The sequence below is a fragment of the Nothoprocta perdicaria genome, unplaced genomic scaffold, assembly GCF_003342845.1.
Source record: "Nothoprocta perdicaria isolate Ctin4 unplaced genomic scaffold, notPer1 scaffold_262, whole genome shotgun sequence".
Classification (NCBI taxonomy): domain Eukaryota; kingdom Metazoa; phylum Chordata; class Aves; order Tinamiformes; family Tinamidae; genus Nothoprocta; species Nothoprocta perdicaria.
Genome location: NW_020455491.1, coordinates 353,586 through 367,524, shown reverse-complemented (window position 1 = coordinate 367,524; position 13,939 = coordinate 353,586). Strand labels below are relative to the sequence as shown.

The window sequence follows — 13,939 nt, the reverse complement described above, 5'->3', positions numbered from 1 at the left end:
TCAAGCGTCACGGTTCCACCCCAGGCAGTGCAGTCCTCATGCCCATGCTCAACTGGGATCACTGCTTGTAGGGTGGGAGATGCAGCCCAAATCTGCTGCCCGGAGCTGGCTCCTGCCCTGTCCCATCCATCCTGTCCCACTTCTCCCATCCTGTCCCATTCAACCAATCCCATCCTGCCTTGTCTGTCCCACCTGTCCCATTCTGTCCCATCCCATCTGTGCAATCCATCCTGTCCCATTCTATCCCATCCAATCCATCCCATCTGACACATCCCATCCATCCTGGGAAGGGCTCTCCCAGCACGGTGCCTCCCAGCCCAGCCGGCTGGTGTCCTCTGCTGCCCCAGCTCCTGGCTCTGTCTCTACCCACCGCACTTTGCTTCACCAGACAAAATTTAACTGGCAGGACCGGGACTCTTTTCCCTGGGAAGACCCCACGTCTGGAGCAGGGAGAGTCTCTAAAGAGCATTTCACAGATATTTGGGCCGATGCCTTGCGGGGTGGTGGTGGGCACAAGGCTCGAGGGCTGCAGCCGCATCCAAAACCTGGCTCATCCTGTCCTGCTCCCACCTGGATCTCCCTTGGGCTCACAGGGAGCGGGACGGGCGCACAGGCAGCGATCAGAGGTAGCGGCAGAGCATCCGTCCCGCTGCAAAGGAGCTGGCTGTGAACAAAGCAGCCCCTTTGGCCGCACCGGCGCCAGCGCCGTCTCCACCACAACCTCCACACGCTGCAGAACCGTGCGCTTAATTATCTGCTTCGGCAGTGCCGTACTGTCCAATTTATTAAACGGGTTCCTTATTTGTAAACGAAAATCAGAGCTACGAGGGCGTGCGGAGAGCGGCGCTTCCCGGCTCAGCGAGAGGCAGACAAAGACCCCTAGCGATGCACCAAAAACGCTACCCGAAGAAAAAAAACGTACTCTTTAAAAAGATCACCAATTTAATGCTTTTTGTATTTCATTTATCAGCCATGTAGTCATCATTCCCCTCCCTACCACCATCTGTACACACTTTCCCAGTAGACCATCACAGCTGTCCCGTTTCTCACACAAACACTACCTTTTATACGCTCCCCAACTGTTTTTAATAACTGTTCCGTGCACAGCACTGTACTCCCTTTGTTTTCCCTTTTTTAAAAATATATATATGTGTGTATATATATATAAAAAAAGAGAGAGAGATAATGCAGACAAACAGGTCATGGCCACGATGGGTGCAGGAAGGCAACTGGAAGGGGATGCGCGGCGGGACCTGCCCCAGGGCACGGGCACAAAGTTCCTCTGCAAAGTTGCTGTGGGAGAAGGGGCTTTGCTTTGCTTGGAGCGATTGTGGAGCCTCTCCCCAAGGAAACAGGGTAAAACGCTGTGTTTGCAGCCAAAGAAAGGTGTTTGGCCGACACTGCAACCCCGCAATGCTCCAAACTCCCGCCCGTCGCAGCCCAGGTCGCTCATCGCGCTGCGGCTAGAAGCGGACACCGTGATTAACCCTGAACCAGRAGGGAAAGCAGGAAAGCAGGGAGCGAGCCGGGGCCTCCGCGCAAGCTCAGGCTGTCGCGCTCTCTCCATCCACACTGAGACCCTGATCCGGGGCTTTTAAGCATTATTGCACTTTTCACAACTACTTCTATCTATGACTATAAASTTGCCGTCACAGCGTGCCGAGGACCCTGCAGAGTGCAGAGTGAGTTGCGCCCGCACGCACCGATCCCGACGCCAAAGCCTCCTCCGGCAGCCGGAGCAGCCGCGGGCCCTGCTGCTGCCGTGGGATTTACTTTCCAGCGCAGCCACAACTACTTTTGAGGGCCAATGTAAATGGGATCGCTGGCTATTTTTAATGAAGTCCTCGTCACATGGAGAAAAGTCCTCGTGGTGGCACAATGGAAGCATTGCCGTGGCTATCTGTCCCCAAAAGGGACGACAACAATAGCGCGCTTTCCGAAAGCACCCGCATACAAAGAGCACTTTCTTCTAATTCACTTGAGACTACTTTGCTTCAAAAAAAAGAAAGACAAAATAATTTAAATTTTGCTCTGTGTTTCAGAAATTCTGCTGTTTTCTCCCATACCAAATGACAGTTGCGCTGGGTAAAAACGATCAGACAAAACCTTTACGATGCTGGCTGATGGCTGTATTAGCGTCTCAAGTCGATGCAATCCCCCTAACTTGCTTCGACCCCTCTGCAGCGGCTGGGCGCTCTCCTTCCCGTGCTTTGCAAGGCACTTGGCAGCACACGGCCACTCCAGACACGATGCTTCCCGCTCCGAGACATAAGCGACGGGCGCAGGAGAACAGCGCCCAAATAGAGCCGGCGCACCGCTCGGCTCTGCCTTTCGTCCTGTACTTTCTCCCGCCACCGTCAGCCTAAACTGCCTGCTCTGACCCTGCCARCGTTGAGGGTTGAGGACTATCCCCAGGCCTCCCCAAGTCCCAAGGTGAGGGTGAACACGTCCCTGGGAAATATTTCTCCCGAGTTTGCAGATGTGTTTTGGGCYGAGGCCTGATCCAGGCATGATGCACTGCTGCAAACAGTAACTCAGAGCTAAAAGGCTGGTGACAGCCCCAGGTCACATTGAGGATCACGTAGTGACCAGAGGAGACACAGGCACCACCAAGGGCAGTGTGCAGGAGAAGTGGCCTTAGATCCCTGTGTGTTGGATATCTGAGGATGGACAGGATGGATGAGTGAAGCCAAGCGGTGGGGAGGACGGCTGCAGCAAGGGGATGCTGGGTTGGGGTGGGAAGGAGAGGCCRTCACCTTGGGAGCTCACGGGCAACGTCCTGCTTATTTGGCTGGTGCAAGAGCTCCCCGCAGCACCAGGCAGGGCCACAGGACCTCCCATGGGTGACAAGGAGCAGGGTGCAACAGCAGCCTTGGGGGACACGCTGTGCCCATGTGTCTTCTGATGGGCAACGCCTTGGTGGCACCTTCTCCTGCACACAAATCCCCGCGCCCTGGGATGCTCTCAAACACTACGGCATGAAAAACATGGAGCGCAGCCAAAGTTTTACAGCGCCGTTTTGGCCACCAAGAACAAGGACTSGGCTTGGCCGCGCTGCGCCGGCGCTGCCGCCGTGCAGACCCACCACCATCTCCCCCCAAAACACGGACACGCCGCAACATCCAATCATGGCCTGGCACGCGTGCAAGAAAAAGCCCATGGCAACAAAGACGACAGCTTGCCAATGGCAGCTGCTGCACGCGCACACCAAATTAAACTATATTCTTCTGAAAAGGGATATTATTGTGGCGTTTGTTTCCCCTCACCCACCACCCTCACCGAACGCGGGGGAAATGTGGACACGTATCAGAGAGGGGCTGGAGGGACAGCGCCCCGGCGTGGGATTCCTGTGGCGGATCTTGTGTGGAATTCGTTCCATGGAGCCGGCGCGCTCGGTCCATCCGACCCTGCGGATGCGTCCGACACCACGCGAGGATCCTGGCGGTCACGCGAGCCAGGGCCTCTCGAGCTGTTATGTAATCCCCGAGTTACCCGCCTCCCCGCTCAGGAAGATAAATGTCATATCAGACCCCTGACATCATGTATTTCCAAGTAATTATTTCTGATACTGTAAGAGTTACACGGGGTGCACAATAAAATTAAAAAGTAGAAAGCAAGGTTAATAAGATTATCGTGTTGGTGTAATAGGTAATGCATTTTGCAGTATATCCTTAAATCTGCCCTCTCCGAACGTAATTAAATAAGGGTGATTTATTTTTTGAAGGAATGCAGACACAGAGTGGATCCTCCTGCCCACATATGCTAATGGCGCTCGGCCTCAAGCCCGCGCCGCCACTCGCAGCCTTCCAAGCCTCGCACGCGCGCAGGCCGCRCGGCTCCCCGCGACGGACGAGGCAGCCGAGGAAACCTGCAGGAGTTTAATCCACACCGGCCCATCGGACTAACCTCAGCAGCACACGCAGCCCCAAGCCCCTTGGGAAGAGCCGGGGGCTCCCTCTTCCCCAAGGCGGAGGTTTCTGGGCGCTCCGGGCGCCATTTCGTGCGTGGCGCCTGCTCGGCTGCTGCGCACAAAATGGAGGCCCCTGMGGCTGGGATGGGCGAAGGCTCCCAGCGCAGCTCACCCCAAACCCACCGGTGCTGAAATGGGCACGACACCAGCTCTGGGGCGAGGGAGAGACCTAACAAATGCTCCCAAATAGGTAAAGGCACTGTTTTCTCCTCAAACAGCATCACCTTGCTCTTCCTGCGGGCGAGACAAGACCCGGGCGCCACCATCACCAGCTGGCCCGGGAGAAGGAAGGGGATGTGCCCGGGACCAGGCTCCCCTTGGCMCACCCTGCACCTTGCACGTCTCCAGAAATGAAGCGATCAAGTCGAGCGCGCGGCTTCTCCCTCCGCCCGCAGGCACCTGGGGCTTCGGAAAACCCTCATTTGCACGAGCAGCAAATCCGGCCCGGAGGGCCTGAACCCAGGGCCGCGTGCCAAGGCCTCCCAGTGCGGCCGGGCCGGGGGCTGCGCCGCGGGAGCCGCGCGGGGCCGGCAGGCGCTTCCCGCCGGCGAGCGGCTCGGCTGGCGCGCGAGCTCCGCGTGCCGAGCAGAGGAGGAGCCGCGAAGGCGCCGGCGGCGCGGGAAGCCCAGGATGCCCTTTCCTTTACATCCACATGGGAAAGAGCGAGCAAATACATAATCATAATAATAAGCAGTGGCTTTTATGAACAATTAGGATTCCTCTGTTTCTTTGAAGGGTTTGAAAAGCTGACATGATGTTTTGGGTTCTCCAGATTCAGCTTTGAGGCCTCAACCAAGAGAAACATCCAGCCCCGCTGTGTACAGCAGTGACCACAACAAAGATTGTGGTTTCTCCCACACTCGCCTTAAATAGATCTAAATTAATGCTATTCATCATTGGGTGGAAAAGAAGGGAAATATAAAAGTGCAGGCGCTTGTAGGCAAGCCAAGAGCGTTGGGTAACTGGCTTAGCAGCGCGCGAGCCCCACGGCGCGTCCGCGCCGGCCTCCGCACTGCCCCCGCGCAGCGCCCTCGCCAGTCCCGCCGGCACCCGGGACGCCCTTGGGGCATTCGGYGCCTCTTTCCGAGGGTTCATTTGCTGGCGCCGGGTCCCACGCAAGCCAAGCGCGGCCGCCGGGGAGCTATCGCGCTGGCCACGCGGGGCGCGCGCTCGGCACGGCCGCCTGCGCACGGCGATAGCGGCGGTGCCGCCGGCTCCGCGGGCCCCCTCGCTCAGAAACGCAGGCTYCTCGCGATGGCTTTTAGCAAGCCTGAAGCAAAGCAAAACGCGGCTTCTCGAGGTATTCCTCGAGGGCAAAAATACCACAAGGCAACTTCGTTTCACTTTCATTTTTTTTCCCTAGCTATAAAAGTGTCACAGTGGCAAAAATTAACTGGGGAACCAGCCTCTGAAACCTCAAACCTTTAAAAACTTATTTGAACACGGAACTTTTCTACTTCCCTTGGATGCACGGARAGAGACCTGTGCACAGAAAGCCTATAAAATAACTGCTGCAAAGCTGCACGGGTGCTTTTTGGATGAGAATAAGTGCAAGCTGCACGTCCTGCAGAAATGCATGGGGCCTGTGCACATCCCAGTCCACAAGTACAACTTTATAAAGACTGTTTGTCATGAATGCTGCAAGAGTTCTGCGTTGGAAGTAGGTTTTCAAATGCATTACAAAAGGAGGAAATGTCACGGCTGTTTTAAAAGTCCTCAGATGTGTGCAAAAGTGACATACATGTTATGTATTATCTTCCCAGAACAAACACCATTTGAAACGTGCCCCTTTTTAACTACCCTCATGAGCTGTCGAAAGAGCATTTTGGTTGAAACTTGGGAGGAAGGGGGGGAAAAAAAGGGAAAAAAAAAGAAAAAGAAAAAAAACCCTACTGATCTTACACCTGCTCTTTAGCAGTGGGAAGTGGGTTCTCAATCTGTTAACATGACCATCTGGCCAATCTGCATATCACGGCTCTCCGGATCACTGTACGAAGGAATGACAATACCGCAGCCAAAACAAAAGTAAAACGCATCAAAAAACTAACAGCGGTGCCGCTCTTTTGATTTAAATTAAATAATAAATGCGGTATCACAGCAAAGCAAGGAAGCCATCTAAATAATTAAAACCAAGCCTCCGCCGCGGCATAATTAAGTAAACAATATGGTGCGCGCGCGAGCGGCGAGAGTTTGCAGGGGCGGCCGCCGCACTTTGCGCKGGGGCCGGGGAGGCTGCGGCGGCGCCGGACGCCGCTCGCCCGGCCGCTCCACGCGGCCCCGGTAAGGGGATTAATGCGGCGCGGGAAGGAGCGCGCGAGGAGGCTGCGGCGCAGCCCCGCTCCGCGCTCTCCCAACCGGCACCTCTTTGTGGTGGCCCGGGGATCAATATTTTAAGCCCCTCAACGGGGGTGGAAAACGGGTCTGCTTGAAGTTCAAGGCTGGGCACTATCTACTGCTACCCAGTCCACCCACAGCAGAACGCATTTAAAGGCTAAGTGAATTTTCAGGGCTGCAGGAACAAGGCCAGCTTCTTGCATCAACTTTGGCTTTGACTTTAAATATTAGCAGAATCCGAAAAGAAAAAAGAAAAAAAAGCTCATTTAAATAAAAAGCCACTCCGCGATTTTAGTGAAACATAGTGTTTTTCAACGCCTTCCTGCAAGATTAAAAGGTTTTGCGCCTCAAAAACGGCTTAATTCTGGCGCCGGGCGCGTAGCGGCTCCGCGGCCGGCGCGCGCCGCTGCTTTGTGCGCCCGAGCAGCCCCTAAAGAGCGCGACCTCGCGCAAAATTTAACCACCTCAATTGCAGATCTTTGGGACAATCCGATCACATTAGCCCAAGGAGCTCCAAAGCCGTAAAAACCTCCAGAAGGTTCTCGGTTGAGTGCCTACTAATGAACAGAGGTTAACTTTATCTAAGAGGTCAAATGCCTGGTGGCTAAGGTTGTGACCTTAACAACTTAAACGGTGACCTTGCCACGTGCCTCCTATATTGTAGGTTCTGATACAGATCATCTGGGAAAGGGCCGGCCGTAAATTAGCTTTACTGTTAGCCTCCCACAAAGAGGACGCCTCGCCACCACCGTTTTTCCAAGTTGTCACTCGATACGAGCACGGAATAAGGGAAAGCTAAGGAGCAAACCCAAGTTTCGGGGTATGGGAACGCCGCCTGCTTTGAGTTAAGCAGAATATAAACTGCAAATTGAGAGCAATCCACCAAATTTCAAGGCTTTTTTTTTTTTTTTCCCCCCCCTTGGAGAGGGGGCAATCCCTAATTTGGAAAACATCGATGTTCTTTTCCTTCCTTTTATTTTTTATTTTCATTCTTAGGGAGGGGAAAAAAAAAAAAAAAGCCCAAAACTCCAAAGTGAAACACATTTGGTGCATTTGCCTCTTTTTGTTTGCCTTTTTCTGGCCATCGCTCTTGCAGGGAGCGATGGATTTGGGTGTAACTTGGTGGGAAGCAGCATTTAGAGTGGTGCACATGTGCCCGGCTCCGCACGACAGCGACTGCGAGGGGAAGCGAGCGGGCAGGCGCCGTGGCCGTCGCTCTTGTAGAGCACGGCAGCTCGTGCTGGGTGTCTTGAAAGAGAGTATTCCCGCCCCCAAAAAATCAGGAAAAGTGGAGGAAAAAAGCTGGGAAAGAAAAAAAAAATACAGCGGAGTGAGCACGGCGGGTGAAAAGGTCGCGATGGTTTTGGCACGTCCCTTGGAGCACGTTTCGGAGTCTGCGCCTCCTGCCAACACTGGCAACTTCTCAAAACTTTTAAGGAGGTAAAAACATTGTTTGGTGTTTGCAAATCCTCTGTCCCGCGGCAGATGCTTCCCCGGGCGCACGGCCCCGGCCGCGGTGGCCGTCCCGCGCGCCGCGCACAAAGGGCCCTCGACGCTCCCCGCCGCCGGGGCCCCGATGGCCGGCGCCTTGGCCAACGCGCGGAGCCACAGAGCCTGCCGGGATGCGGCTGGGAAAGGGCAGAAGGAGAGAAAACGCACAAAAGAATGGGGGGAAAAATAAAAAATAAGCCAAAGAGCCGGCGCCCCCGGCCACCGCGCACCCTGTGCGGACTCTGCTCCGGGACTACCACTTGCCTGGCAGGACCYCGTGTCCCTCCCAGCGCTCCTGTGGCCTGGGCGAAAACGGGGGCCTTGGCCACACTCTAGCACCTGTATTTGTTGCTTTTCTCCCCATTTCAGTGTGTAGGGCRAGAGCATCACTTCCTCCCAGCGAGCTCCACGCTTTGCTGGATTTTCACTCATTCTGAAAGGCAATACTCGTATTTATCGGCACGGCGCTGTAATTCCAAGGAATGGAAAAAAGGCAGCATGCTCTACAGCSGGAGCCGTCCATTTTCCAGAGGTTTATACGGAACAGGCGGCCCTGCTGTGTGGAACAGGGGGGGAAACTGAGGCAGGGCGCAGGGCCGGGCCCCTCCGCGCGGCCGCGAATCRGTAATCCTCGTCCCGCCGTGCCACGTAATAAATCGCAGAGTAAATAAAGCGCTTTCCGCAATATTTGCCCACATTCCCTCCACCAGAAATGTGCAAAATGATTTACCGCATCACACCCAATTGCAAAGTAAATTTCCTGGCTTATCTAGCTAAAATACCACAACGGTATCCGAAAGCCCTTTCTAAACACAGGCTGTATCAATAAAATTACAGCGGTGGCACCGCGCGTCGCAATAAAACACGYCGCGGGTGCCGCGCCGAAAACTTGGGAGATCGTCAACGCTTGTGCCGAGACGCGGCCGAAACGCAGCCTCTGGGGCCAGGATTTGCTGAGGTTTCTTGCGTGGCTGCAGAATTGGGTTTTCCAGCCACAATCACTGCGTCTTCCCTGTGCTCCTCTGCTTTTCCGCCCCATGCAAGCCCCGGAGCTGCGCGCGGGACGCGGTGCCCACTGGCGCGGCTGCGGGGCCRGGGCTTCCCGCGCCCCCTTCCCTCGCCCCACGGCCGCTCCGACGCGCTACAATAGTGCTTTATTTCAGCCGGGCGGCCTATTACGGATCCTCGGCCTATCCTGCACTTTAATATCCACAGGCTGGGGGGGCTCTGTGCTGAAGTCGGAGATCCCAAGATTTTCAATTTCAGCACATTAAAAAAAAAAAAACCCTCCCATTTTTACCCCTCCCCACCTCCAATAAGCACAATTTTAGCAGACGGGGAATTGGCTCGGGTTCCACGCAGATACATGGGGGCGTTCAGGGCTTGCTGTCAACGCTGTCCCCTTCCCTTTCTCGACACAACTGCACAATTATTCCCTTTGGCAGCTTTGGGATGTGGCTGCCCGTGGCAGGGAACCTTTTCCCTTTGCTCCGGGCCCCATCCCGTACGCTCCCTGCTCCCGGGGCATCGAGGGGAGGGAAGATACTGGGTTTTCCCAGTAGCTGTGCCTGAAACCTCGGCTATGCCAAGCTCCCTCACACTACTCAGTACATCAGAGACACACTGAATCTATTTAAAATAAAATTTAAAAAAAATGTGTTTATGTGTGTGCATATATACATATACTTATTATACATTTATTACACATATGTATATAAAAAAAATAATTAAGAGAGGTCTCATTGTACTAAGGCTTGGCTACCTCCTGTGGAAATATCCGTGTATGAGAAGGCTGCCCCAAAACCCCCAATTTCCTTTAACCCCGGGGAAAATAAACGGCCTTTTAACCGCATCGGCCACGCGCGCCCTCCCGGCTCGGCGGGAAGGAGCCCCGATCCCGGAGACGAACAGAAAGGTGGAGAAACGGTGGAGAAAGGCACTTACCTGCGGCGTGCACAAAGTATGCCAAATATAAATCGAGTTCCTTAACAGAAACTCCTATATGGTGCGGCTGTACGCACAGCCCGGGGTTAGAGCACTGTGGGGACTTTACAAGGCGCTCGCCATCAGTACTTTCGAGCGGAATACCTTTAAATAAAATCACCATAACAAGGTCCAACCTCCAGACCTTGTCTGCCTGGCGGAGGCAGTCAATTCTTCTCATCTTGCCCTTCTGGTCTGGATTGGAAAGAACGCAACACGGAGGCTTTTTTCCTGTGACTGTGAGAACAAAATCCTCCCGAAACTCAGGCCTGATATCTTTCCGCAGCTTGGCCAGAAGTCTGGACGCCCATTTTTGCTTTACCTCGGGTTTTTCACTTAGCAGTTCGTCCTTCACGGCTCTCTCTTCCTCTTTTGACATACGTTTCTCATGTTTTTTGAAGTATTTTCGTTTTCGGGCTTGCAGGTTGAACCATGTGTAGGCAAACGCTCGGACGTGAGGCAGAAGTGCTTCAATGAAGGGATGAAATTCATCCTGAAAAAAAGGCACAGAGAGCGGTCGGTCTCACCGAAAGCACCACTTGAGCACAGGCCCGGTCATGAAAACRGGGCAAAAAGCGGGAGAATTGGGCCCTGGTGCCACCTGCCCACCCCAYGCCCGCCCCGGCTGAGCACCGATGTGTAAAACAGGGAGATTTTGTAACTGTTGGGCCTTTTTGCAGAACTTCTGCGTTATTGTTTTTGTAAAAGCCGAAGAAGGAGTTAAGCGGCCGCGCGCAGGCCTGGCCGCCGGCTCCCGACCCCGCCGCCAATTTGGCAGAGCCGCGCGGCCCGTGCGCCAGCCGGGCTCCCGCCGCGGGACRCGGGCACCGACGCACCGGGATACAGGGATACGGGGAAGGCGGGAGGCGAGAGCTGCTCCGGGATGCCCGGCCGCCACCAAGGTGAAAAGTGGCGGAAAATGCAAACCCCGCAAGTTTGTTTTATTATCAAGTTTGGTTTATATTTAGTTAATTTTTTTCGGATGGGATATTTGGAATCGCGCTACGGCGAGGCGCGCTGGGCCTTCCTCTCAAGCGGCAGGACGGCGCGCTGGCCGCGGACTTTAGCACTCCTTGCGCAAACACGCGGGAAATAACTTTTTGTTTTGCCTTTTTCCCCTATATTTTGCCACATCCCGGCGTGTCCAAAAGGCGACGCCRGGCTCGCGGGACGGTCGGGCCAGGCGGAACCTGGCTCGCTCCGACTCGCGGTGCTTCGGGCTCGCCCCTCCGCCCGGGACAAAAATACCCACAACGTGAACCACTCTGGCACAACAAAATAGAACAGAATAAAATAAACAAAATGCAAGCAGGACAACCCTGCTGCGGGGGAAAAAAAAAAATAAGGTATAGATTGAGAAGGAGCTGCTGGAGCACAAGGACCAGGCTGCCGAAATGAATGACGGAGGAGCCGGTGTCGCACGGGCCTCCTGCCTGGGTGCCTCTGGGACTGGGATTGGGCCCTCCAGGAGGGAAAAATAACAGAAACTTAATATATATAATGGTGTGCCCGGGGCCCCAGCGCGCTGGCAGCCGCCCCGGCAGCACTCTGGGCATYGGCCCTCGCAGGACGGGGCCGCCGCGAGAGCCCAGCGGACCTGGCTCTGCAAACGCTGCCCGGCCCCTCGGCTTCTTGCTTTCTGTTCCAAAAAATGAGGGGAAAATCGAGAAATCAGTAACTGAAGTCCCTATCAGCGAAAGCCCTTCATAACTCCAGTCCGTGCACCGACTTCCCCAAAGGTTTGATTTCAGTTATTCCGAGCTGCTCTTAAACCGTAAACACAGCGATTTATAGCTAATATTACAGGATGCATTTTTATTTTAAACACAGAGTGTTAGAAACGACCCCAAAAATGACACATTACACGTCGTTATGGCACAGCAGAGCAGCAGCAAGCAAAAGCACGACTGATTATTAMAATACAAACGCGTAAAATAAATCACTCCAGTGATTGACACATTCCCTCTTCTTTTCCCCCTTTTCCTCTAGACCACAGTTTCAAATTTCAGCAAAGTTTTTTTTWWAAAAAAAGAMGGGAGAAAAGGCAGAGGGAACATTGGAGCGCGTGCGGAGCCGGCGGGRGTAGAGCGCGCAGCTCCTGCCAACACGGAGAACGGCTTTTGTGGGGGGGAGGAATAAAAGGGAAAGATCAAAACTGCAGGTCACCGCACGCTATTAAACATTATGGGAGCCTGTGATCCCCCCTGTCCTGCCCCTCCTGCGGAGGAGCGAGGAGAAAAGGCCTTTTGTGGAGGCAAAGCCGGTGCGCGGAGGTGCCCACGGAGCCCGGAGCGCCGCGGTCCCGCGCGCGGCGCCGGCACCTGGGGCTGCCCCGCTGCCCGGGACRCCGCCGACAGGGCCGCTCAGCGGCACCGAGACGCTGCCACAGCGCCAACCTGGCCAAACAGCGCGCCAAAAACACGCTAAAAACTTTAAAAAATAATAAAACTCGCGGGGGGGAAATTASAGGCTTTTTGCTCTGAAGTCGGGCAGTGATTTGGAGCAGCTCCCCGCGTGGAGCGGATTAGAAGCCGCGGAGCCGCTTGGAGAGGTGCGCGCGGATGCCCTGGGCTCCGTGTCCTCAAAATGGAGCGCGGCGAGAAGAGGTTAATGACTCACGAGCCGAGCAAGTGCGGGGCCGGCCCCGAGCCCTGCGGAAAGGCGCCCGGCCGCGCCGCCGCCGCAAGTTGCGAGCGAAGTCGCGGTGGAAATAAAAGCAGCCCGCGCTGATCAAACGCGGCGGGCCGGCCGCGGCGGGGGGCCGCAGCGCTGCACAATGCCATTATTTAGTTCGGTGTTATTACTGCCAAAAGAAGAAGCAAAAAAAAAGGAAAAAAAAAAAAAAAAAAAAAGGAAAAAGAAAGGAATACGAAAGTTTTGGGGATGCGCCCGTGCGGGCGCGTTTGCAGATGTGCAGGCGGCTGCGCAGCCCCGCAGGAACGCGCTGGTTTTCAGGCACTTGTGGCGAAGGCGACGGTCGCTGCCTTCCCTCAAGTTGGCTTGGGGAAACTTTGGGAGCCTCCTTTGGTACAGGCRTTCGCTTGCGCCCCTCGGCCTGGAAACCCTCTCGGCCCGAAGCTGCTCCGGGTAGTGCGAAAACTTAGTTTTTACCATTAGACTCCGCAAACTTTGTGGATTTGGCTGTGCAGAGAAGAGGAGCCCGTTCCAAGCCGAAAATTCGGGCGGCGGGATTCTTTGGAGCCAGACTCCAAATCTCAGGCGCTCTTCCCCAAGTCGCCAAAAAACTAGGCCAGAAGAACCCTGCGATCACGACCCCAGCTCAGAGAAATAATGTAACACCCAAAGGAGCCCTTTGGAAACAATATATTGGTGCTGATCTTCCCGGGATCCCGCCTGTTCCGGCGCCCCTTGTTAATATTTTTACAATCCGTTTGCTTGTAAACGTGCAGGGAGCGGCAGGCTCGTGGCCGGCTCGTCCCGCTGCCGGCGCCCATGGCGCGGGAAGGATGTTTATGTTTTCCTGACAGCCGATACGGAGCGCTCACGCCGCCGCCGCAGCGCCGCGACACAGACGCTCGGCACCGTGATTGCTGCTCGCTCTGCTTTGCCCGGCCACTTTTCCAAAGCTTGCCCCTTTAAAGGCAAGCCCAAACTTTAAAATAAAAAAAATTTAAAAAATTTAAAAATAAAGTGAAAAAAAAAAAAAAAGAAGGAAAACCAAAACACCTTTGTCCCCAAAGTTGCAGCAGCGAAAGTGGCTGTAAATTCTGAGCTGGGGAACGAGATGCGGCGGGTGCGGGATGCCCGGAGGCCTCGGCGCTGCCGGGACCTTCCCGAACGGGCCGCGCTGGATCCGCGCATTGTATGTGTGGAACGGGGGGAGCCCCGCGGCTCCTTTGGGGCAGACCCAGAAGTCGGTGCTTTAAGTTTTTTTTTTTTTTTTTTTTTTTTTTTTTGAGGGGGGGTATCGGTCCGCGAGGCCGCGGGCCGGGCAGCGCTGCGCGGCTGCGGAGGGCGGCAGCAGACGGGGCGCCGGGGGGTAAAACTGCACCAGGCAGCGGGCGGAGCGGCGGCCGCGCAGGAAGCGGGCTGGGGTTTGCGCCCGCCGCAAAGTGCTTCCGACCGAAACCCGCGGCTCCCGCTGCGCGGGGGCGCAGCCGCCGCGCCCGGCCCGGCCCGCGGCGGGAGCCGCAAAGTTGC

General features: G+C 55.2%; 1 protein-coding gene across 1 annotated transcript in view; it reads right to left on the bottom strand.

Moving 5' to 3' along the window:
- Positions 1–13,939, bottom strand: part of NFIA (nuclear factor I A) — a 213,474-nt gene that overhangs the window by 190,264 nt on the left and 9,271 nt on the right. The window contains exon 2 of the mRNA XM_026040730.1: positions 9,740–10,271. Within this exon, the coding sequence (XP_025896515.1) occupies positions 9,740–10,271 (532 nt within the window). The remainder of the gene's footprint in view (positions 1–9,739; positions 10,272–13,939) is intronic.